This window comes from Cololabis saira, chromosome 1 (assembly GCF_033807715.1).
Source record: "Cololabis saira isolate AMF1-May2022 chromosome 1, fColSai1.1, whole genome shotgun sequence".
Taxonomy (NCBI): Eukaryota; Metazoa; Chordata; class Actinopteri; order Beloniformes; family Belonidae; genus Cololabis; species Cololabis saira.
The window spans coordinates 52581814-52607377 of record NC_084587.1 but is presented as its reverse complement, the minus strand read 5'-3'; the positions used below and the strand labels follow the sequence as shown (position 1 = coordinate 52607377).

The 25564-nt window shown below is 44.3% G+C and overlaps 2 protein-coding genes across 2 annotated transcripts in view; both read left to right on the top strand.

Annotated features, from left to right (window-relative positions):
• Nucleotides 1–17887, top strand: part of LOC133447442 (dual specificity testis-specific protein kinase 2-like) — a 38299-nt gene extending 20412 nt beyond the window's left edge. The window contains exons 4-11 of the mRNA XM_061726128.1: nt 2919–2967; nt 4062–4208; nt 7029–7111; nt 9630–9720; nt 10837–10920; nt 13540–13626; nt 13770–13863; nt 14947–17887. Coding sequence (XP_061582112.1) covers nt 2919–2967; nt 4062–4208; nt 7029–7111; nt 9630–9720; nt 10837–10920; nt 13540–13626; nt 13770–13863; nt 14947–16148 — 1837 coding nt within the window. The 3' untranslated portion in view covers nt 16149–17887. The remainder of the gene's footprint in view (nt 1–2918; nt 2968–4061; nt 4209–7028; nt 7112–9629; nt 9721–10836; nt 10921–13539; nt 13627–13769; nt 13864–14946) is intronic.
• LOC133447791 (uncharacterized) overlaps nt 1–25564 on the top strand; it is a 779477-nt gene that overhangs the window by 181285 nt on the left and 572628 nt on the right. The window lies entirely within an intron of this gene.

The window sequence follows — 25564 nt, the reverse complement described above, 5'->3', positions numbered from 1 at the left end:
CTAACCCAAATCAATATCGGAATCGAACCGGATCAAATCTTGATAATCGATTCTGAATATTAAGAATCGGAATCGAATCAATTCTTGACATTTGAGTGGGCGATTCCTGGTCCTCGAGGGCCATGTCCTGCATCTTTTAGATGTTTCCCTGCTCAACATAACCTGATACAAACGGATACAAATGTCCTGGAATCGGTGAAGTTGTCCTGGAAATGATCCTGAATGTAACTAGGTTAAAAGTTCTGCTAAAATGATCTGTTGTCACCTGATCAGGGCAACATTGAGGCAGCGCCCCACGTGGGGCTCCAACCCAGAGCTTCCAGGTGACTGTAGCTGGATTTAGCAAGTTTTCAGACGCCGTTAAGGACTAAACGCTTAGAGACATAACTAAGCTGAAAGATGAGGGTCGTCAGTATTGATCAGCGATGTGAGGTCCCTGTCCTGTTGAGTGACAGGTGGAGGACAGCTGGAGTGGGCGTGTCCTTTACTGAATTGTTGTGTGCAGTGGATGCAACTGTAGCCCCTTTCACACAGAGATTCCGCAATATTGGTGTAAAGAAGTCCTGCCAATACGCCGCCTTTGTTGGTTCACACAGAACCATACAACGCCGGCATAACGCCGCTCCCGTCTGTAAATTCACACAGCATGCCGGCGTTCCGCAATCAGAGGCGTGACGACAGCGTCAGCGTCAGCGCTGGCCCCGGCTGGCCCCGGCATGCCGGCTGTGTCATTCACACAGACCCCGTTTCGGCTCTGTGACTACCTCCGCTGCCGGCTTATTGGTGGGGCCACTTGGCCCCCCCATTCCGCCTCCGTGACTTTCACACAGAACAGCGAGGCGGCTTAAAGGCGCAACGTTCCCGCCTCGAACTGGCTGTGTGAAAGGGGCTTGTGATTTCAGCAGAGCAGGAGCTAAGGTAACAGGTCATCTTCAATGGGCTGCGCTTTAGCCAGTATTTCACACTTGTTTTATGGTCTGTCACTAGAAAGTAAGTGGGAAAAAAACTTTAGGAGCTGATGGAACTGCTTTCAGAAACATCGTGTGGCAGAATTACCAAACAGATCCAGGGAGGAAACAGAGACGGATGAAATCGGTTTTATTTGTTCCATTTTCGGTCTATTTTGGTTTTTTATTTTTGAGCATTTGGTTTTTAGCATTTTTTGCAAATGTAACCCCGAGACAGTATATAAAGTAATGAAATATAGATAATTTATGCAATTATAACCTAACACTTTAATGTTTTCATACCTTTAAACATATTTAAAGGCAAAAACATGGCACCAGTTATTCTCGTGTCCAACAAAACATTCCTTTTTTGGGGATAAACAAAAAAATAACCAAAAGTTGTAATGTAATGATGAAAAAAAAAAAACATAAATAAAGAAAAAATAAATAACCCCCCCCCCCCCCCCCCCCCCAAAAAAAAAAAAAAATCGATCTTTAGACATATGAATCGTTTTTTAGGAATTAATATGAGAATCGATTTAGAATTGGGAAATCGATTTTTTCAACACAGGCCTAATAATTAGCGTGGGTTAGCATGCCGTGTTGACACTGAGCTAAACTCAACAAAATAATAATCCAAATCATATAAAAAACTAAAAATACATGACTAAATATTAAACCAAAATGAAAGACTTTATTCAGAGCATGTTAACCCTCTTCACCACTAAGTGACTCAACGACAGCGTGTTGACCTGCTGCAACACGTCCTTCCTGCCCACAGCTGGAACAGCTGGAGTGGCCCTTTAAAGACATTTAAATAATCACGGTGCTGCAACATACTATTTCCCCTTTGGGGATTAATAAAATGTTTACACCTTACTGTTTACTTACTTGCAACGTTGTCCCCTTAAACGATCCAATACTTTCCCGTTTCAAAGACAGAATTGGAAGAATTGGAGCTGAACTCAAAACAGGAGGAATACATTTTCAAGTTATTTGATACATTTAAATGGGATTTGATCAAAACAGTGATGTCACAAAAGACACAAAGCTGCGATTTATCATGTCAAGAAAGGCATCGAGGGAGAAAGGATAAAGGTAAAGGGATGGAAATGCTAAAGTAATGAAAATGTATGTGAATGGAAATCGTCTCCCGTCTTTCGCCTCTGTTCCCAAAGAACAGGTGAAAACAGCCCGCTGTTCACTTTCTGTCTCAAATGTGTTTCCTTCGCGTTTGTGCTTGGCTGCAAAACCGCCATCGCCATGGCGACGACCTCCACCGACCAAGCTGTTTCTGATTGGGTGTCTGCTTGTATCCACTCATTTTTGTGGATAATAAACATGTTTGTAATAACCTCAATCCTGTTTCAATCAATTACTTTCACATGTATTGAATAACGTGATGCTTTATCCCGTCAGCTTTCCCGTCAGCTTCATTTTCACTGCTCTTTTTTTCCGATTGACATTCATTTCCATCATCTCTATTTTTATTGTCTAATTTTTGTTCCATAAGTAGCAGCTTCTAAAAGCAGTAATCCTTGTCTACAGAGGCCCCTGCGTTCGTGCTGTGTTTTACCCTGATTTACAGACATTGATCCCGGAAGATGGAAATTTGATGGATATGTCAGGGAGGACAGCCATAGTCTCCATCCAGATCAATTTAATCAGTGAAATCAAAAGAAAACATATTTCTCACAACAGTCATTTTCTTCTTGTAGTAATTCTAAACATTTCTGCAGTTTACTATTATCATCAATGTTTTACAGATGAATCTTAAATCCTGCAGAGTCCAGATGAACTGGCCCTCAGAGATCCATCTCTTGGTTGGCATTATAGTGTGATGCCGGAGTCGTGTTTTCTGTTCTGCAGAGGCTTGACTGTAAACATGGTGTGCAAAGGGACGAGTGGGAAGAATGATAGATGATAGATAGAATGATAGATTTTCCACCGTATTGCTTCATTTCTCTCCAGGTTCCTTGGAGTTTGTGTGCATGAAGGTCAACTACACGCTCTGACTGAGGTAAGACTGCTCTTCTCTCTTTTATGCTTAATACATTTATAGGCTTCAAAAACTGCCTGAACACTTAGTTTTGTTTTATCAAGGGTCCCATTTCATTCATTCAGTGTTTCATATTTACTACAATATATCTAATAAGACTAAAAAACTGAAACACCCGTGGTGAAAAACTAGAAACTAACTACAAGTGGATACTAAGATGAGCCAGAGCAGTAGTGATCTGTGTGTGTTTGTGGTAAATTAGGTACAGATCAAACTGATATCCACATGCAATTGTGTGTTAAGTTTCACCACTAGAGGTCGATGTTGACCCTGCAATGTCCACAAAACTGGACAAGATGGTTCATTTGACTAAACCGGCTGCTCTTTCCTTCTTTTTTTTAAAATTTTAATTCTTATAGCTTACAAAACTCTAAACACTATTGATATTTACTCAAAAGTGTGCCGAACTTAAGTATACTTTTTGAGTATATAATGTTTAGTATGGCATTTCGGACGCACCGAGTTTGTTTTAAGTTGCCATGGTAGCAGTAAACTTAACGGGTCCGGAGTTTTCGTTGAAGCCTTAAAGGTTTTGTGCTGTCAGAGAAGATTTGAAAGAAAAAAGTTGCGATGCCAGACCCTCGTGTCTGATCTAGACCTCTTGTGTCTGTGCCAGGCTTAATGTTGATTAATTTCTGTGTGTTTATCAGCTAAAATAAATTCATTAATAATTAGTAATTGCTCTGGAAAGGCCTAGAGACAACATCTGTTGTAATAGACGCTATATAAATAAAATTTAATGGAAAATTAAATTGAAAATTAAAAATGTAAGATCATTACACTATATGGATATACGCTGACGTTGTAATATAATATCTCACTAAGAACCAAAATTGCCAAAATCATGGCGGAAAACAAGTGGAAATGGCGAAGATTTAATCACCAGCTGACTGACATGTGCCTTCAGCTGGGACTCTGGTTCTACCTGAGCAGGCAGCTCATGTTCGGTGGAAGCTGCTTGTTTAAGTGATGTCTATTTCAATGTTCTGTAATTGTTACTTATACTGATTCCAAAGATGTTGCTTCACTAATAATGTGAATGTTTGTGTGTGTAGTACATCAACGGGGGGAACCTGGAGCAGCTGCTGGACAGCGACCTGCACCTGTCCTGGGCCGTGCGGATGGGCCTGTCCCTGGACATCGCCCGGGGGCTGCACTACCTGCACAGCAAAGGCATCTTCCACCGAGACCTCACCTCCAAGGTCGGCATGCGAGGACCCCATATCTGGGCTCACGTTATTCAATTTCAATTCAATTCAATTTTATTTATATAGCGTCTAATACAACAGAGTTGTCTCTAGACGCTTTACAGAGACCCATACCCAGAACATGACCCCCGAGCAGTTATTACATAAACAATGGCAGGTAAAAACTCCCCTAGTGGGAGAAAAACCTTAAGCCAAACAGTGGCAAGGAAAAACTCCCCTTTAGGAGGGAAGAAACCTTGAGCAGGACCAGGCTCATCAGGGGGGACCCTCCTGCCGAGGGCCAGACTGGTGGGTCAGGGACAGCAACAGCACAGCAGGCAGGTGGAAGCAGCAACGGGATGACCGGGGGTGGGGACCGCAGGCCAGCACACAGCTCCCGAAGCTCCGGCCCAATCAGCAAGTCCCAGGTTGGGGTGCAGGGTCAGGAAAAGACTTGTGCTCCGTAATGCAAGCTACAAGCCACCCACGACCACCTGCAGGACAAAAGAGAGAAAAGGGAGGAGAAGGGGGGGCCAGCAACGGGATGACCAGGGGTGGGGACTGCAGGCCAGCACGCAGCTCCCGAAGCTCCGGCCCAATCAGCAAGTCCCAGGTTGGGGTGCAGGGTCAGGAAAAGACTTGTGCTCCGTAATGCAAGCTACAAGCCACCCACGACCACCTGCAGGACAAAAGAGAGAAAAGGGAGGAGAAGGGGGGGCCAGCAACGGGATGACCAGGGGTGGGGACTGCAGGCCAGCACGCAGCTCCCGAAGCTCCGGCCCAATAGTTATTAAGGGTGCTTTCACACCTGCCCCGTTTGGAGCAGTTTTTCCCAAACAGGGAGCGTTTCCCCCTAAAGATCGGTTGGTTTGGTACATGTGAACACAGCAATCGCTCGGATGCGGCACAAAACAAGCGAGCTGAGATCCTAGGAGAGGTGGTCTCGGTCACTTCCATTCCAGACCTGGAGCGGTTCGTTTGCAGTGAGAACAGAATCCACACAGCAACCGACACAACTCACTCATAAGCTGCTTTCACATAGAGCGCAGTCTGCGCCGCGTCCACCGCCAGGTAGGACGCAGAGTCGGTGCAGCCTCCACCACCTTCTCACTGCAAAAACTCAAAATCTTAACAAGAATATTTGTCTTATTTCTAGTTAAAATGTCTAATTTTTAGTAAAAAAAAATCTCATTACACTTAAAACAAGACTCATCACTGGAAAAAACAACAATGTTCACCTGTTTCAAGTAGATTTTCACTTAAAATAAGTAGAAAAACAAGATTTTTTTGCTTGTAATGAGAAGATAAATCTTGTACTTATTTCAAGTGAAAATTTACTTGAAACAGGGGAAAATTGTCAAATAACAAGTTATTTTTCTGGTAATGACTTTAAGTGTAATGAGATTTTTTGCAGCACGGTGGCTTAGTGGTTAGCACTGTTGCCTCACAGCAAGAAGGTCCCCGGTTCGACTCCCAGGCCCAGCAGGGGCCTTTCTGTGTGGAGTTTGCATGTTCTCCCCGTGCTTGCGTGGGTTTTCTCCGGGTACTCCGGTTTCCTCCCATAGTCCAAAAACATGCATGGTAGTTAGATGGTAGATAGTAGGTAATTGATCATTCTAAATTGATAAAACACCGTGAGAGATGTGAGTGTGGTTGTGAGCATGGTTTGTGTGTTTATATGTGGCCCTGTGATGGACTGTCCAGGGTGCAACCCCTGCCTCTCACCTGAAATGAGCTGGGATAGGCTCCAGCAGACCCTGAAAAGGATAAAGCGGGTATAGATGATGGATGGATGGAGATTTTTTGACTAAAAATGAGACATTTTAACTAGAAATAAGACAAATATTCCTGGTTTTTGCAGTGCTATTATTGGACACAACTTTCTCCCTTCTCTCTCTTCTTCCTTCTCTCCTATTGGACGCGCCGATGTTAAAAAATGTTCAATTCGAGCAGGCAGGCACGGCGCAAGCGCCGCGGCAGGCGCTTGGGGTTATAACCATTGTGTTTTTCCCGGGGTACGGAAGAGGAAACTCCTCCCACGTTCATTTCTGACCAATGAGAGAACAGTTGGTTCTCATGGCATTTGTTAACAGCTTTGAACCGCCACAGACGGTTGCCTTGTGAACACAAAAGCCACAAACGAAAAACCAAACAATTGTTTTCCTGGGAATCGGAACAAAACAAACGGGCCACAGGTGTGAAAGCAGCCTAACCCCTTCTCATACGTGCAGAGGCTACACTGGATACACTGTTTATTTCCAGGACTGTTGAACACTAATGTTTCAAAGCTTGATTCCTGCGTCCCTTTCAGTTAGTAGGAGGTGTAGAACAGCTCCACCCTGCTGCACGCTAACAGGAAAACAAACACTCAAGTGAATGTATGATAGGAAACAACACTTGGAGAGTCTGACCTGAAAGCTGACGCCGTCACATACACCAGGGTTGACACATTAAGGAAGCTGAGTGCAAGATGGATTTTAAAGCTGCTCAGTCTTCCAACGCTCTGTAAAACATTGATAAAGCTAAAGATGAGCATAATTTGTACAAAAGTATCAGTACAAAACTCCCCAGAAAAGCAATACATACAGTACCAACTAAATGGCCAAAAATGAGAAGAATCAAGGTGATAAGAGAGCTGTGCAGGAGCAACTTTGCAAACCTCAATGAGCTAAAGAAATGTTACAGCAAAGAGTTGGAAACGTTCCTCTCTGACAACGAGGTGAAACAGAAAATGTTTATTACTATTTGAACTGTTTAGGGTGGTTCTACGAGCTCTAAAATCTTGGGGTTAACGTGGACTTTCTGCACTTTGTAAATGTGTGTTTCCCTCTGCAGAACTGTCTGGTCCGCTGTGAAAACAGCAAATTCACGGGCGTGGTGGGAGACTTCGGCCTGGCGGAGAAGATCCCCGACTACAGGTGAGAGGGGTTTGGTCTGCTGGGGCCCCTGAACAGAGAAACTGCTTTATCTGGCACGCTTGCTGGACTCCTGTCTGTCGGGAGAGACCGTCACGACCCAAACCATGAACCAAACATATGGCTCTTTTCCACTAGAACCTACTCAGCCCGACTCGACTCGCCTCTTTCTATGTTGACTATGTTTGCAAAAACAGTAGCAGCAGTCGCAATAATTTCTCCCAAACTAAAGATGTTTTTGCCCATCTTCTTTGAAGTCCAGATAATTTTCTTTGTTTTGCAGAGAGGTTTTGCAGGAGAATATACAGAATCACTCAGTACGTTTACATGCACTACCAGAAAGTTGAATTGTTGCCTTAATCCAACTGATATGGAAGTTTTAAAATCCATGTGTACACCTTAACCGGGCTGAAGCTCTTGAGATGGAGCTTTTAGTGCCAGATGATGCTCCTAATCTGAGTTATTCCAGCCTGTATAGCAACCCACGCTTAGCCAAGCTGGCGACCGCCCCGGGACTCCCCCTCCGGAAGTGACGACACCACGAAAGTCAGAATATCAACACAGTAGAACAACCAAGAACTAAACGGAAGAACGCCAACGTAAAAGTGCGTGTGGCGCCACTTAGTGTCGCAGAGTCGAATGCACCTCACTCAATAATCGATGGTCTTCTCGCGCATGTACACTTGAATTTCTCTGAACCTCCAGTTTAATCCTCAGCTACATTGTTGCCAGCAGCTTGATTTAGATGTGCATGGAACCGGACTGAGAGAGATTCGGAGAGAAAACTAGAGGAGTTCATTAAAGCTCATTAAAAGAAAATAACCATTCAACAGAAACAGCAGCCCCCTGCAACTGCAACTTTGTGAGTTGAGTTTTGCTTTTGTTTTGTGAAAAAGTGTAAAAAAATAAAATCGACCTAAATTTTAATGTAAAGCAAAAGACTAACGTGAATTCCATGTAATGCTCTCAGTGGGCCGTTCTATGAAGCCGTGCCACTGGAGTCCACAGGGAGACTCATAAGCTGTAAAAATGTGCCAAATTATATTTCAGAAGTACAAAGCTGTTCATGTAAATGTTTCCAATCACATAATATAGGAAACAATACTATTATAAAAGAATAATATGACATTTTGATGAATGTTTACCTGGTAAACGCACTGCCAGCATGGAACTGGCATGTAACCCACAAAAAAACCCAAACAACTCTGACCAACAGATTTTCTGACCAAACTTTTATTAGTTTCAGTATTAAGTTACTTTCACATAGAGTGCGCACAGCGGCAGCCGCCGCCGGCTTTCCTATTCATTGTGTATGTGCTGCCTCTGCGCAAGAGTGCAGGGTCTGCCGCTGAGGTCGGCGGTGCGCAACAGGGTGCACGGCGGCATAGGGCACAAGTGGACACACCCCGCCGGGTTGCCGCGGCAGCAAGGGTGCAAAGCGGCTTTCACCTAGAACGCGGTTTTGCGCCGCGCACGCCGCCGGGGTGGGCGTAGACTTGGCGCAGAGCAGAGCAGGGAGCAGAGCAGGACGCGCCTGCGCGCATCGCGTACATATTTGTTGCAAGTTGCTTGGCGACCGAAAAAAAGTTTCATAACCATATATTGATAAATGATTCAATTAATCCTGATATGAGGCATGGAAATGCTATATTTTATTTTAAATTAACATTTTATTGTTAAAAGAGCAAAAGAATATCACATTTCTACCACTTTTAAACACACCAGGTATGTCCAAATTCTGGGAGATTTCTCTCCACTTTTGTCTCTTTTTATTGATGTCCCGATAGGCCTGCAGTCTCATCCCACAGCTCCTCACACAGACTCACAGCCAAGATCATTCTTTCTTCCATCTTGATCGTCTCTGATCTACAAGCTGCAAGTGCAAGTGCGCCGACTCTACTCCCACCTGCGCCGACTCTGCGCCACCCCGGCGATGTTGCCGCGTTCTATGTGAAAGTAACTTAAGATGCATGAACCTGAATCCATGAACTATATTTTTTACGCCACTCCACCACAGTGACATTTTCTTTTAAATAATGATGCAAAAAGAGGAAAATGCTAAAACAATAAAGGTCAATAACTCTTAATTTACTTATTGATCAGATAAATGCAGCTTTTATTTTACAATCTGAAGTGAAATTGTATTTTTCTCTGAAAAAGTGAGGCAACCTCATCTATCAAACTCACGTTTTAAGATAAAGAGTATGAAAATTAAAAAAATTATAAATTACATGTTTTTAATTATGACAAAAAAAGGACGTTTTACCGGAAATGAAAACATTGGATTTTTATATAACTGTCCGCTACAGGGTGGTCTGATTAAAACGGGTTATCAAGTATATAAGTATATGATTTCTTGGAGGTTTAAAATATCTTTTATTTATGTTTTTTTTTTAGTTTTTTTTAAAATTGCTAATTTTTTCATGTAAATTCTGAAAATTGTAAAGTGGAAAAGGCAAGCGTTTGCTAGAAGGACTGATTTGTGCTGATTGCACCGGGTGACGTGACTGTGTTTGTGCAGCCACGGCGGGGAGAAGCAGCCTCTGGCCATCGTGGGCTCTCCGTACTGGATGGCCCCTGAAGTCCTGCGAGGAGAGCTTTACAACGAGAAGGTAAGCCTGCATCGCCCGCTCGCATCCCAAAACACTTCTTCTGGAGAACTATGAAATTAAGACAATTGATTAGATTTTTTGGATTTTTTTATTTTGTACATGTAAAAGACATCAATTAAAAAGAAGAGAAGAAAACAAAACAAAGCAAAAAAACAAAGAATTTCATACTTTAACACTTAATATCTTAATTTACACAATGTGCAAAAAGGAGTAGTAAGAAGTGTAAACTTATTTAATCCTACCCTCATTCACTAATCATTTATTAACAAGTATTTATAATAACTAACTAGACTATAATTATACTCACTTACCTATACATACATACATACATAGTTGAGTATTTCTATATATTTGTACACACATGCCCATATAAATATTTATATGAATATACTTATTTACGCCATACTATCTCTATTTTAACTCCATCTGCTCTATATCTATCTATATCTACTTACACACATATTCACACACATACACACACACATATATATATATCCATGTGACAAATAGTATTGTGGCTTAGAATTTTTGACCGTACCTTTACTAATGTATTTGGACATGGCTGATCTAGTATCCATAGATCTACGGCAGAACAGCGTCCGCGAACGGATCTCGGCCGTTATATTAACATAACTACATAGAAATGTCAAACGGAACAGTTTACACTTGCACTCTAACAATGATAAATGGACTCACTTATATTGCCACTTGGAGGGTTAAAACAAACTGTTGGAGGAAGAGTTGAGCAACTGAACGCTGCAGAAGAAGAAACCCTTCCGGTTACCTCACTTCATGTAACTTTCACGGACGATGGGAAAATCCCAAAACAGATAAATAAACAAACTATGCCTGAAAATGCTACTGCAAATGCAGGTTATAACAGTTACATTACAACGGTTGAGTTTAAGACACTGCCCAGTTCTTTAATGAAATGGCAAGAATATGTAGATCCAGTTTCAGATCAGCAGATATTAAGAATAGGCTGTATTTTTACTCTGACGGGACCAACATTGGTGCTCTTTGTGTGCTCTGTGTGACGTGTAGCTGGAACCCTAACCGACGTCTGCATGCTCAGAACTGTAAACGGACTAAACTGCTTCTCTCTCCCCGGTTCAGGTGGATGTATTTGCTTATGGCATCATCCTGTGTGAGATCATCGCCCGGATAGAAGCTGATCCGGATTTCTTACCGAGGACGGAGGTAGCGTCAGCACACGCACGTCTCTGTGTCCACAATGCTGGTCGTTTTTCCTTGCCACTGTTTGGTTTAAGGTTTTTCTCCCACTAGGGGAGTTTTTACCTGCCAGTGTTTGTTATGTTTATGTAATAATTGATTGGGGGTCATGTTCTGGGTCTCTGGAAAGATCCTAGAGACAACTTCTGTTGTAATGCTGGATTCACACTGAAAGCGTCAAAAATCACCTGTAGAGGCTCAGGACGCCTACGTCGCGCTGCAACGCCTGCTGACCCTGTAGTGGGCACTGCAGAACTGGAGGAAGAAAGTGCATATAGTCTACATATAGCTGCACTTCTTCAGTTTCCTATTTCACCATGGATCACACTTTGGGAAGCCTTCTTTATATTTTAGTGTTATTTCCTCATAGATAAGAGTGAGTTTGATGCTCCTTAACCAGGTTGGTCCTGGATCAACATCAACCATCATCGTTGGTCCCGGTGAAGCTGCAGTCTGTCTGCGGTGAACACTGACACACCAGGTCGGAGCAGATTTGGTCATTGTAGCAGGGCGAGTGCTACGGGGGCCCGACCGACAGGATAGAGGAGGACACGGAGCTTCAGTGCAGAACCCTTTTTATTATAATCACCCACAACACAGGACACACATGCTTCAGCTCCAGCACAGCAGAACACAGATCACCAGCAGCTTCCCAGTCCAACACCCGTCTCAGCAGCAGCTTCTCCTCTTATAAGGCTGGCAGGGTGGAGAGGCTGACGGGCCACAGCTGTGTCCCGTCAGCCTGAGTGGCTGCAGCTCCTCCACTCTGCCACAGTCATATTGTTTAAACTGTGTTTTATGATTAATAAGCATGGTTTTTAATTATTTTGCGTTGGATCGATGTAGGAAATAAAATACTTCAAACCATCCAGCTCCTCAACCATCAGTTACGTGTTTTACATGAGCAGTTCAGGTAAAAACGGCAGTCAAATCAGCAAAAATGTCAGTTTGCTGGATGAAATATATGAATTCCTGTTAAAATAAGTTTGTTAGTGCACAGCTATGCTCATGTACGCATGTGAATGAGTGTACGTTTGTGTGTACACGAAAGTACAATCTGCATTGAGGCTTCTCGCTTCGGGAATCCCGGTCTGTGATTGGACGCTGCCTCGGCGTCGCCGCTGCTCATTTGCAAGTTGAGATTTTTCAACTTCAAATTGACGCTCCCAACGCCTCCGCTGCCTCCACTGCCTCCGACGGCTCTTGCAGCGCTTTCATAGAAAATGGATGGCAGCTGGACGCCTATGACCAAATTTTTGCGACGAGAAGTCAGGGGGCAAGGGAGCCCTCTTGCCCCGATGGGACATTTTTTGCCGGATACACTATGGACTCCTGGAAGCATTGGAGGCCGTTGTGTCTGGCGATCCTGTCTGTCGAGGACGTTGAAGATGCCTTCATAATTGGATTTATGATAGCAGGATTTCTGCTAATTGGAGTGGGGGGATTCCTGGTCTATCGACAAACATGTAAGTTGTCGACAGCTGTTCTGGCCCTTTCTGAGCTGCCCGACGTGGCTGATGGGATAAGCTCTGCGACCAACACTCAGACTTTAACGTTGGGAGAGCAAAACCACAAGCTGGATGCGATTCTTGAACTGAATCGCAGGCTAGCGGCGGTCTTTGAGCTCATTGGCAAGATGGATAAGACCTTGGAGAAGTTGGAAGCTCGGCTTGGCGGGAATTGATCACAAATTCGTCTGTTTGGAGTCGCCATTGAGGAACCAGAGACTAAAGGCAGATGGAAAATTACTGGAGTCTGCCTGTTTCTTTTCAATACAATTGTTGATTCTATAATCTGACCTTGACAGGGCAGCTTGGCCGGCTGCTCCAGTCACAATCTCCCTGGTGGAATGAAAACAAGGGACTCTGCCCCCACTAGCCCTCCCCTCTCTAGGAACATCTGTGGACCTGTTTCAGAACTGTACCGAGCCGTCTGATAACATCAAGGACAATGGCTGAGGAGCAGCTCTGGGGCGAAGTTCACAGACTTACCGCTCACACACACACACTTACTGATAACCACACCCCCCTCATCTTCTACGCCTTCCCTGGCTCCCCTCTCATCAGCCCCCCTGACACGGTTTTTTTTACACCTTGACACTGGTACACAGTGTGAAGATGCCTTTTTTTTCCCTCCTCCTCCATCCCAGTGTCATCCTTCCTCCAAGAAATGGCGTCCGTATAAATGGTGCCATTGGTGTGAACCGGAGTCAAGTTCTCTCGTCTGATTCATGTCTGACTTGACAATAAAGCTTTTTCTGATTCTGATTCTGATTTCTGATTCTGATGACGCCTGTGGCGCTTTCAGTGTGAATCCAGCGTTATAGTTATAGTTATATTATATATGAATAAAACTGAATTGAATTGAATGTTTGAATTAATATTGCTTAAAAACGCTCCACATTAGTGTAATGTGGGACTAATTAGCCAACTATATGTTTGAGTTGCTTATAACTTATAAGCCCTTTGGGTTTTTTATGACCTCTCCTGCACATCTTTTCTTAACTTTTTTCCTCTGTGTAATGTTCCTTTTTAGGAGTTCAAACAATAAAACATACACAAGTAGTGATTTGGACTGTGTTTGCAGGACTTTGGTCTGGACGTGGATGCGTTTGAGAACATGATTGGGGATTGTCCCCCTGCGCTGTTCAGCCTCGCTGTGACCTGCTGTAATGTGAGTAAACACACCGCCGTAAACCAGAACCCAAGCTGCTGTGTTTGAAACAACCAGGGACTTTTTGACCTTTTACCACCAATTTCTCTTCATTGATAGCATCTTAAAAAAGGAAATCATAATTGCGCTGTTTTTATTTTCAGATGAGTGCAGAAAGGCGTCCTTCATTCTCCGACATCGTCTTTACTCTGGAGCCCATGGAGCGAGAAGAAGAGAGAGAGACTTCTATTGCCCTCGGTAAACCATCAAAAGATGAGCTTTTTCTTTTTGAAATGTTCTGTTTATTTGAAAAAGCAATTGTTTCCATATACAGTATTACATTCACTCCTTGGACCATTGCAATGTATTTCTCCAAAGTTCAACAAACCTGTTGGAATGGAATGGAATTGGGAAAGGTGGATCATCCTGTACCTTCCAAAAGATAACCCAGTTTATCAGTTATACAAAGAAAAGAAAGAAAAGAAAATTTACTCTAAATCGCTCTGCATAATTAAATTATATTCCCTATTTTCTGCTATAACTTTTGAATGGTTTGACATAGAGATTTGTGGGTGGTGTCAATGGACGCTGTATTGAGTCCTTGACCTTCGTTGGCCCTGAATTAGTCCCGCCCCTTCTTCTGATTGGTTGTCCCTATTTTCTGCTATAACTTTTGACTGATTTGACATAGGAAGTCTTGGGTGGTGTCATGCCTGATATGCTTATGGGGGACGGTGGACATGAGTGCAAGGGCCCGTTCATCGCTGCTTGCAGCTTTCATTTTGCATTGTAATCCTTCATTATTTTGTCTTTCAATATTTTTTTTAAAACTCAACAGAGATTTACATAATTTCAGTTCATCACAAAGTCCATTCCATAATTTGACTCCCAAAAATGAAACACATCTGTATTTAACATTAGTCCTCACATAACATGTTTCAAAGACCCATAGCCTTATTAAATTATAATTTATTTCTTTTAATCTGAAGAAATGTTGAATACAAGTACGAAGACTCTATACATAATTTATTAGTAGTATTGCAATTAGAAACTCTTTTTATTATTCTTATAACTCTTTTCTGGAGTTCAACTATAGGGTCTATATAAGTTTTGTATGTGTTTCCCCAAATCCCCACACAATAAGGCAAGACAATATTATCAAAGTGCCGCATTAGGATAAATCTAACAATATCAATATGTCAGGTTGAACCCTAGAATACACGTTGAAAGCATTTATGAAAGATAATGGGATTTTGTTGTTGCATTTATGAAATTAAAGTGTGTTTGCATCAGGGACTGAACTCTCTCACATGGACTGACATGTTTCCGTCTTTCTTTCAGAGCCCGTAACCGCCGAGGTGAGTCCGTACCGGCGCAGAAGCTCCCCCTGTCACCCCGGCGACCGCGGCCAGCTCCGTCAGGGCCTGGCCCGGAGCCAGTCGGACATGCTGCCGCCGGCCCTGACCCCCCCGCTGCTGGGGACCCCGCCGCGGGTCAACCCCTTCTCCCTCCGGCAGGACCTGAACGGCGGGCGCTGCAAACTCCTGGACACGCCCAGCAAGTCCGTCATCTCCCTGACCTTCACCCTCCCGGCACATCCCTGCGTCTCCCCCCACCTGCTCCGGGGGGCCCCGGGGACCCGGGCCCCGCCCAGGAGGTGCCAGTCCCTCCCCTGCACGCCGGAGATGAGCCGGACCCCGGGCTTCCCGGATGACTCTGAATTAACGGAGGAGAAGAAAGAGGTGGATGCCCAGGTGGCAGGGAGAGAGGACAAGACTGTGGATTGTGACATGAAGGAGATGACGAGGCTGACAGGGAGGATGCAGGAGAGTTCGCATCATGCAGACACTACAGAGAAGACGGGTTTGTTAGATAGGAAAGAGGAGGGGACGGAAGAGGATTCAGGCCTCCCTGTTGAGTTGGAGATGGTGTCTCTGCAGCGGCTGGACGAGGAGGACGAGGAGGAGGATGAGAGTGTTTGTCTGACTGAACCCATGGACTGTAGCAAATCCCCCGAGCCGGCAGACAGGACCCTGAACTCCACCCCGGTGAAGCCCCTGCTGACCTCCACCTCCTTCTCCTCCGTCCGGACCAACGGCTGGCCGCTCCCCATCTCCAACGGGCCGCCCTCCCTGCCCCCTCTGCCGCGCCCGGACAACAACAACGGTTCCTGCATGGTGATTGGCCAGCAGGTCCAGTGGGGCGGGGGCCAGACCTCTAACGGCTACAGCGACGCCCAGGCGCCGTCCTCCGACACCAGCGACGAGGTCATTTCCTGTCCAGGCTGCTGTCTGGTGGGTTTGAGTTTCCCGTCCGTGTGCCTCCGTGGTTCCGTGCCTACCCCCCGCCGGAGGGCCTCGCTCCCCCGGCAGCGGCCATACAGGAACCTTAACGGCCCCATCACCGGGAGTAACAGCTCCTCGTCACCGACGGCCTCAACGGCAGCCAAAACCCTCCTGTGTCGCGGCCCCAACGGACTAGTGGTGACGGGCCCCCACGTGCGGGGCGAGCCCGGGCGGTGCCTTCCTCAGGCACAGTCCTAAACCCGCCCACGGGGGGGCGGAGCTTACACTTGAGAAATACACCAGCACTAAACTAAATACTGCAGTTTGTAATGCTAATACTGACAACAGTACCCACTCTTTTAGACGTGAAATTAATTTATTAACGTAACAGCGGACAGTCTGGCTATATGTTGCTGGTGAGATTGCCAGCAGGTAAGTAAAAGTATTAAACGCAGCAATTCACTGTGACGAGTTAAAAGGTGGCTAAGGATGATTATATATGATTTATAAACATAACTGTGTTCTGTAACAGACAGAATTCGAAAAAAAAAGTTAGCAAAAGTGGATCTGTGCAGTACTTTCTGGCGGGGAACTTCACTCTGTACCTCAAGTTTGGAGAAAAAAAGAGACTGAAGCAAAACACACGTTTGCATGGCAGCTTAGGCAACGTCACTACTGATGGAGCAACAGCAGCTGCAGACGGTCGGGAGAGAGACGGATGTTCCAGCAGTCGGGAGTCAGGATGCACATCTGTAGTAATAGGACTTTGATGGTGTTTAACTGAATAACAGTAGAGTATGATGACGTTTCTAGAGTTAATAAGGAAGATTTACTTCCTACCTTTTTTATAGCAGTTAAACTGTGTGTGTGTGCGTGTGCGTGTGTGTATGCTTGTGTAATGTACAGGACTGTCTCAGAAAATTAGAATATTGTGATAAAGTTTTCTGTAATTTTCTGTAATACAATTAAAAAAAAAACAAAAATGTCATACATTCTGGATTCGTTACAAATCAACTGAAATATTGCAAGCCTTTTATTATTTTAATATTGCTTTAAACTGTGTTTTATGATTAATAATATCTTAAGCTGTAAGCCATGATCAGCAATATTAAAATAATAAAAGGCTTGCGTTATTTCAGTTGATTTGTAATGAATCCAGAATGTATGACATTTTTGTTTTTGTAATTGCATTACATAAAATCACAATATTCTAATTTTCTGAGACGGTCCTGTATGTGGTTTTGGGTGGGACTTTGTCGGTTTTTGGGAAGATGCTCTTCCTGGGCTTTTTATGTGAAATCCTTATTTTTGCACTTGAGTTTTGAGCACTTTGCAACAAGACACCAGGCTTTTGTTGGATGGTGCTTTATTTAAATCTGTGCTACTGGTATCTTACATGTGTGTATTCTGATTCAACTACACGTTTCCTCCTTTGACATCTACTCTGTCACGTGTGTTTTTGTGCGTGTTACAGTTCACTTTCATTTAACTGTTGTAACTTTAAAGGTGTCGCGTGAAGCGGGTTTGAATGCTTGTACAGATCTTTCCACACTGTGTGTGTTTGTGCTTTCTGAGCTAAAGGAAGAGTGGCGCATACTCATAGGATAGCTTTTATTTCTGACGTCGAAGCATTGCTGGGTCTTTTTTACAATTTCTTCTCTGTAATACAGCTATAGATCTGCGTGCAATAATCTCTTACTAAGCATATGCCTGTGAATATGCTGTGCGATGTTTCTAAAACTTGAGAAGGGGAGATGGTTGGATGACGGGGATGGGACTTTTACTCCACAGCAGTTTCTGTAAATGACTTTGTAATAATGGATGAATGAGTAAAGAAATGATTAAAGTTACAGTGACTTCATTCTGTTTTTCTTAATTAGGGCCGAGCACGAGGGTGAACTCCTAAACTCTCTTATTAATCAATTTAAACACTTCATGAACTTGAATATATTTGTATTTTTTATAACATGTAAAATGTTATAAAATTAACTCTGAACAATAAACTCTGTCTCACAGAAAGTTACAAATACAATGTTTGTTTTGTAGAATAAGCCCTAGAAATGCCTGACAGAATCAATATTTTCAGAGCAACTGGATGGTGGGAACATCACATCAATCAGACGAAACGTGTTTTTTTTCTAGTAAATAAAATGTCCTCTTATCTATAGGCTACTATTATATCTTGTACAAAAAAGTAGTTTAAGAAAGTCATTCGTTTAAATAAAGTAACTCTAATTTGCTACACTGTTATTAGTGTGTTATTACTGCTTTACGCCAGTCTGTGCCTGCGTTATGAAACAACTTATAATAGTACCTTGGTGATAATAAGCCTGCCATCTTTAATCAGCAACTTGTTACACAGACTGTCTTTTAAGACATTAATGTGCTATCAGCAAACTATTTGCCGTCTCCACAGATTCAATAATAAATGTGAATAATTTCCATTTTGAAAATGACTACTTCTTTGAGACCAACAAACATTTAACAATTTCATGGACATCAGGATGGGCTATCCATTAGTAACGTATTGTCGTGTTACATCCGAACGTTATTGTTCGTGTGCTGTTGTGTGCACAGAGACATTAACAAACATTGGTAGCAAGACAAAATGTCACTGTCCAAAGCACTGAAGAGGAAAGTTGACAGCGAGGGTAGGACGTACAAAGAAGAGTGGAGAGAAGAGTACCTGTTACGTCCCCATGGGCCCCAGGGCCGTAACAGTACCTGATTTTATAAATACCAAGCCTGTGTGTTTCATCTGCAACGAAGTTGTTGCAGTTTGCAAAAAATTCTACAGCGGACGGCACCACGAAACAAAGCATGGCACCTTCAAAGTGGCCTATCCGCTCCAGACAGGGGCAAGGAAGCAGAAACTTGAAGCACTAACAGCAAGTTATGTGCACAGCAGCAAGATCCTGGTGCGAGGCCTCACAGCGCAACAAAAAGTGACAAGTGCGTCCCTTAAAGCAGCATGGGTGCTCGCCCGGCACTACAGATGCGGTGTTGCGTGTCACTGACACAGAGGTTTCTAAAGAGGTAATGGCAGTGTCGGCGCCATGGGGGGGCACCAGGGGGCAGTGCCCGCTTACTTCAGTCACTGTGCCCCCTCACTTTTCTTCTTTGGCGTTAAACACATTTCCCGAAAGCGAACTATTACGAAGGAGAGATTGTGAACGAAAAAGAGATTGCGAAAGGGAATTATGGTTCCGCGTTACACTAACGCAGAAATTACAGCGTAGGTTACGTAATCTACTGCGTCGCTGTTACGGGACGACGCGCATCGATTTTACGCGTAACCATAAATCAGCCTTTATTCACCGCACTATACCCGCTCGTGTGCGCTCCTGAAAGAAACTCCAAAAAGAAGAAAGTTTGTACTTTCTAAACAGAAAACAAGCTTGATATTGTGATATTTAAATGTTCTTCTATTTTCTTCCTGCTGCTCGCGTTGGAAGCCGGTTAAAGCGCTGTAGGAAACAGTCATGGATGAGGCTGATCCAGTTAGTTGAAATGAGAAGTTATCTCTATGATACCTCCTCATTTCACTACAAAAACCTCAATAAAGTTTTATTAAATTTTTTTTCATCCGAAATAGACAAACAGGCGATCTATGAGTAACTTCAATGAGAAACAAAACACCAAGGGAATATGGATAAAAGGAGGTGCCGGATCCGATCAAATAGGTACTGGATCTTGTTCCGGCAGGATCCGGCACAAATTAAGCCCTAATAAGATTCTTATTATTATATCTTATCAGAACCTTCCAGCTCCCTGGCTGGCGATCTCCCTCCAGCAGCTGACACTTTATTGAGGTTTTTGTATTGAAATGACTGTTTCCTACAGCACTTTCAAACGGCTCTCAACGCCAGCGACAGGAAGAAAATAGAAACCGGGCGTCCGACCAAAGTCCAGCTCAAAACGGCGCTGCGTCGCGCTGCGCAGCTCGCAACCAGTATGGACAGTGCAATAAAAAATAAAGCAATGGAACCGTTTTTGACGCTGACGCTCGCTCGTGTCGCATGCAGTGAGGACAAGGTATTGTGATTTGATTTCTCCGCATGTTTAAGACAGATTATTAGGAAAGCAGTGAGAATGCACTTTTTTCTTTAAAATGCTGTCCTACACGACTGATTTGGTGCCCGCCCTAATAAGCCTCGTGCCCCCTCTGAATATTTGCTCTGGCGCCGACCCTGGGTAATGGTGGCAGTTTTGGAGGAGCTGGCATCTGATAAGTCAATAGATGGCGTGATTGCCTTGGTGAAACAGGTGCCTCTCTCTGCGAGGTCCGCTACCCACACACAGAGTTATTCTCAGTGGTCTGAGTCAGGCCAATTACTTTTCTCTGGCCATTGATGAGAGCACAGACAACTGTCTATGTGAGATATTTTGATGGGAAGGAGTTCAGGGAGGAGTTGCTGTCTTTAATTCCATTAGAGGGGAACACCACCGGAGAAATTATATTTACCAAACTGGAGGAATTATTCAGGCTGCATTCATTGTCATTTGAGAAAACCAACCTCATCGTGACAGACGGGGCACCGGCCATGGTTGGAAAGCACAGAGGTCTGGTGAGCAGATTGAAGGAGATCGCGCCCCAAACGCACGGATTGCATTGCCTCATTCACCAGAGTGTCCTGTGCGCCAGGCTCAGTGGGGAGCTAAAGGGGGTTATGGATAAAGTGATGCGTGTCATTAATTCTATCAAGGGTACATCAAGCATCATCTTTTCGGACAACTTGTGGCTGAGTCAGACGATAACACTCACGATGACCTGCTGCTCCACAACGACGTGCGCTGGTTAAGTAAAGGCAAAGCGCTGCAGCGCTTCTGTGCACTCCTGGATGAGGTAAAGGCTTTCCTGAGATTAAGCAAGATGCGAGCTGCAGACGACCACCTTGCCTTTCTACAAGATGAAATGTCCATGTCCAATGTAGCATTTTTAACTGATATTTTTGGCCATCTGAACCAGCTTAATGTAGCAGTAGGTCAGCAGCTGGGACCAATCAAGAGGAACACAGGAACTCTTTAAAAGCAGGTGTGACGCAAGGTGTGACTCTCTGTGTCCCTCGTGTGAGTTGGCTGTGTTCCTGACTCTCTGCTCCCCGGACTGAAACTTTCATGTTTTAAAATGTAGAGGCATAGCACTGACTGCCGTTTATTTTAGTTTAGTATTTTATGTTTTAGTTGTATTGGTTTTATTGGTTTCAACATTCTGTCTTCTCCTGTTTTCTAGTGTTGCGGCTGGCGGTGTCCTCCATTCACCGTGTGGTCGAGGCGCTGGGAGTTCACTTATAGTGTGGTGTTTTCATTTGATGTGTGTTGGGTTTATACTTCTTTTCTTTAATATTTCTGATTTACTTTACTCCCAGCGTCCTAGGCAGTGAGTGGTTGGCTCCCCAGCCGTGATGTGTCTGTCTATCTTCTTTTCCTTCATTGACTGTGGCATTTTAGAGTTTTAGTCATGTAAAATAAATGGCAGATTGACCCACGCTGACCGTCTTGGCCTCTTAATTGAAGCCCCTGTTTATCGGTGCATCCTCAAGGTTACATTAACCTGCAGCTACAGGGGAGAGGCAAAACCATAGTGGACATGGTTGAAAAGCTGGAATCATTCACCAGGAAACTGGAGTTATTTCCAGTCAGACCTATTAACTGGCAGGCTCCTGCACTTCAGTACACTAAAATCAAAGGCACGGGACAAATCAAGTGACAGGACTGATGGTGGATTTCATCAAACACCTACGGGCCAACTTAATGTTGTGCGTCTGGAATCAAGAAGATTCTGCTTTTATTTTATTTATTTTCGTCTTTTCTAAATAAACACTTTGAATTCTCTATGAAATTGACGTTTTTGTGATAGTAAATAATTTAAAAAAGATTTTTTTTTTTATTTGTCAGATTTTATCAGATGTCATCTGGCGGGCCAGATATTGTTGGAGACAGGCCAATTTTGGCCCACAGGGCCACAGTGGTCCACCAATTGCCGGCCACTGCCCTAGGGAAATTGAAATATCTATCTCACTCACACCCGCACGTTATATTCAGAAATGTACAGACATTTAAAGGAGAGACCCGCAGAGATTATTCCACGTTTTGTGTTGTTAGTTAGACAGACTGACTGACCGCCATTCATCCTATGGTCCCTCTGTTCTTCTGTTGTTGCCCCCCTCCCAATGAGAAGTTAAACAGTTTGATTATATAGGGGACAAAGAAGTTCCTAAGTCTGTTGGTCCTGCACATGGGGAGAAGCAGCCTCTCGCTGAATAGGCTCTTCTGGTTGCTGATGACCAGACAACAAAGTTCTTCACCAAGCCCCTGTGCTCCTCTTTGTCATCTCTGATACACCCCATGATCGGCGTGTCATCTGCAAACTTCTGAATGTGACACGATCTTGAGTTGTAGCAAAAGTCTGCGGTGTACAGAGTAAAGAGGATTGGGGGGGAGTTCCCTGTGGAGCCCCTTCGCTGCTGACCACAGTCAGGACGTTTACATGCACTAAAAGAAGTTTGAAATGTTGCCTTAATCCGACCGATATTTAATTTTTATGTATACACCTTAGTCGGGCTGTAGTCGAACCGAACTGAAGCTATTGAGATCGAGCTATTAATGCCAGATAATGCGGTCCTAATTCGCCAAGCTAGTGATGGCCCCGGACTCCCCCTTTCGGAAATGACGACATCATGAAAGCCAGAATATCAACACAGTAGGAGAAGAAGAAGACGAACAACAAAGAAGGAATGGGAAGAATGCCAACGCAAAAGTGTGTGTAGCGCCACCTACTACTACTACTACTACTACTACTACTACTACTACTACTACTACTGTCATTTAGCAGACGCTTTTATCCAAAGCAACTTACATTTGAGAGAACAACAAAAGCACAAAATCACATAGGGGGGTCCAGCTGGATCAGTGCTGGTCAGACTGCTGAGAGTCCAGTTGGACACTAGTGCTGTCATGCCAGTGGTAGAATATATATATATATCTTTTTTTTTCTTTTCTATAAATAAGAAAGCTATGTCTAAGAAGACACCATCTTGTCATAGGTGCTTGCATCGTACTAGATGCTAAGTGCTCCTTAAAGAGCTGAGTCTTTAGCTTGCTCTTAAAAGTGGGTACAGACCCTGCAGATCGGACAGAGTTTGGTAGGTCATTCCACCATCGGGGAACAATGGAGGAGGTTACTGATTTCACGCCACGTGGTGGTGGAAGCACCAGGCATCTTTCAATGGCTGAGCGGAGCTGTCGAGAGGGAGTGTAGCTCTGGATCAAGTAGTGAAGGTATTGAGGAGCCATTTGTGTAATTGTTTGGTAGCCAGAAGCAGATCTTTAAACTTGATGCGTGCTGCAATTGGAAGCCAGTGCAGAGAGATTAGCAGCGGAGTGAAATGAGCTCTCTTGGGTTGATTGAAAACCAGATGTGCTGCTGCATTCTGGATCATCTGTAGAGATTTAACTGAGCACGCAGGAAGGCCGATCAACCAGGAATTACAGTAGTCAATACATGATATGACCAGAGCCTGAACCAAGAGTTGTGCTGTATGTTCCGTCAGGTAGGGTCTGATTTTCCTCATGTTGTAAAGAGTGAATCGGCACGACCGGGAAACCATGGCAAAATTGTTCTTTAAAGGTCAGCTGGCTGTCCAATATATTACCAAGATTCCTAGCAGAAGAGGTGGGCACAAATGTGTTGGAAACTAGCTGCACGCTTATCTGATGAGATTAGGACTGACTGGCTGGACAGACAATGAGCTCAGTTTTGGACAGATTTAGCTGAAGGTGACGGCCCTTCATCCAAGCAGAGAAAGACAGGCCGATATTTGCATTGAGACGGCCATGTCGCCAGGTGGAAAGGAAAGGGAGAGCTGGGTGTCATCAGCATAGCAGTGGTAGGAGAAGCCATGAGAGCTGATGATTACACCTGTGTATGGTGGTGTATAGTGAAAAGAGAAGAGGGCCAAGCACCAATCCCTGTGGCACCCCTGTTGCCACTTCATGCAATGTGGACACTTGTCCTTGCCATGAAACTCTGAAGGGTCTTCCTGTGAGGTAAGACATGAACCACAAGAGGACAGATCTTGAAATGCCAAGCGTTGACAGTGTGGAGAGGAGGATGTGGTGGTTGACTGTGTCAAAGGCAGAAGACAGGTCAAGCAGTATGAGGACTGAGGACAGACCAGCAGATCTGGCAGCCCGTAGTGATTCAGTAACTGACAGAAAAGCAGTTTCAGTCGAGTGGCCTAAAGCCAGACTGATGTGAATCATACAGACAGTTGTGTTTTGGGAGAAATCTCAATTAGGTTCTAGGAGTGGTCGGCTGTACCAAAATGAATCACACACACACACCTCGCCTTTGCTATAAGATATGAATACATTTATTAGCAAAAAGCAATAATTTACATAGAAGACATCCACAAAACTGTCAGTTTGGTAGGATAATTCGCCAAGTTACCCCCCGCAGACAGCAGTACACACAAAATTACTCGTTTGCTAGGATAAAGTGTCAGGTTATCCCCCGCAAATGGCTGAGAAATTACTCGTTTGCTAGGATAACGGGCCAAGTCACCCCCCGCAAAACAGCAGTACACACAAGATTACTCGTTTGCTAGGATAAAGTGTCAAGTTACCCCCCGCAAGTGGCTGAGCAATATTCCTCACAGACAACTACAAAGGTTTTTAAGGCCTATCTTACCTCGACAAAGGGACTGGAGAGCCAGCAGTCCGGTTTGAGTAAGACAAGGAAAAAAAACCTGCGCCGGGCGTTCTCCACTAACCCACGGCAGACTCTGAATCTGAACTTCCAGCTACCGCGTCTTTATACCTCTCCCTCAACACCTTGCGGAGGGGGGGGGAGGCCTATTCGCCCCCCCGTCCGCAAGCTCTCAAAACAAGTTTTGGCTCCCACTGGACCAAAATCCCGTGCGAACCAGGCTCTTTCTCACAGAAAAACAGGCATTTGCTATGATAAACAGCAGGTGCGTGGCTGACTAAAACTAAAGCTGTGTTTTGGGAATCTAGGGCATCTCCCTTCAAGTTGTCGTGAAGGAACTGTGAGACCTGACTGAAGACGGCACGTTCTAGAATTTTAAATATGAATGGAAGCAGTAAGACTGGCCGGTAGTTTTCAACCTGGGCAGGGTTGAGTGTGGGTTTTTTCAGCAGTGGGGTGACCGGAGCTTGTTTAAAGGCAGAGGGAAAGATGCCAGAGGTAAGAGAGCAGTTGATCATGTGGGTTATTTCCGGTTTGACTGTCGGTAGAATCTTCTGCACGAGGTCGGTTGGGACAGGATCGAGAGGACAGGTTGTTGGTTTTGAGCCGACTAGAAGTTTAGAGACTTGTCCTCGTTTAGAGACCGGAAGGAGCAGAGAGAGGCACCAGTAGCTGGTTGGAGTTGGCTGAGGTGGGAAGGCTCAGAGAATTGGTTACTGATAGTAGCAACCTTTTCAGTAAAGAAGGAAGCACACTTTTCTGCAGACAACCCAGTGGGTGGTTGAGCAGGTGGTGGAGAGAGAAGAGAGTTAAATGCTGTGAACAGTTTTCGGAAGTTGGGAGCATTTTGGATTTTGTTCTGGTAAAAGGATGCCTTGGCAGCCTTCAAGCTGGATGTGAAAGAAGATAGTTTTTGTCGGTACTGAGACAAGTCAGTGTGCTCTTTGGATTTGTGCCACTTTCT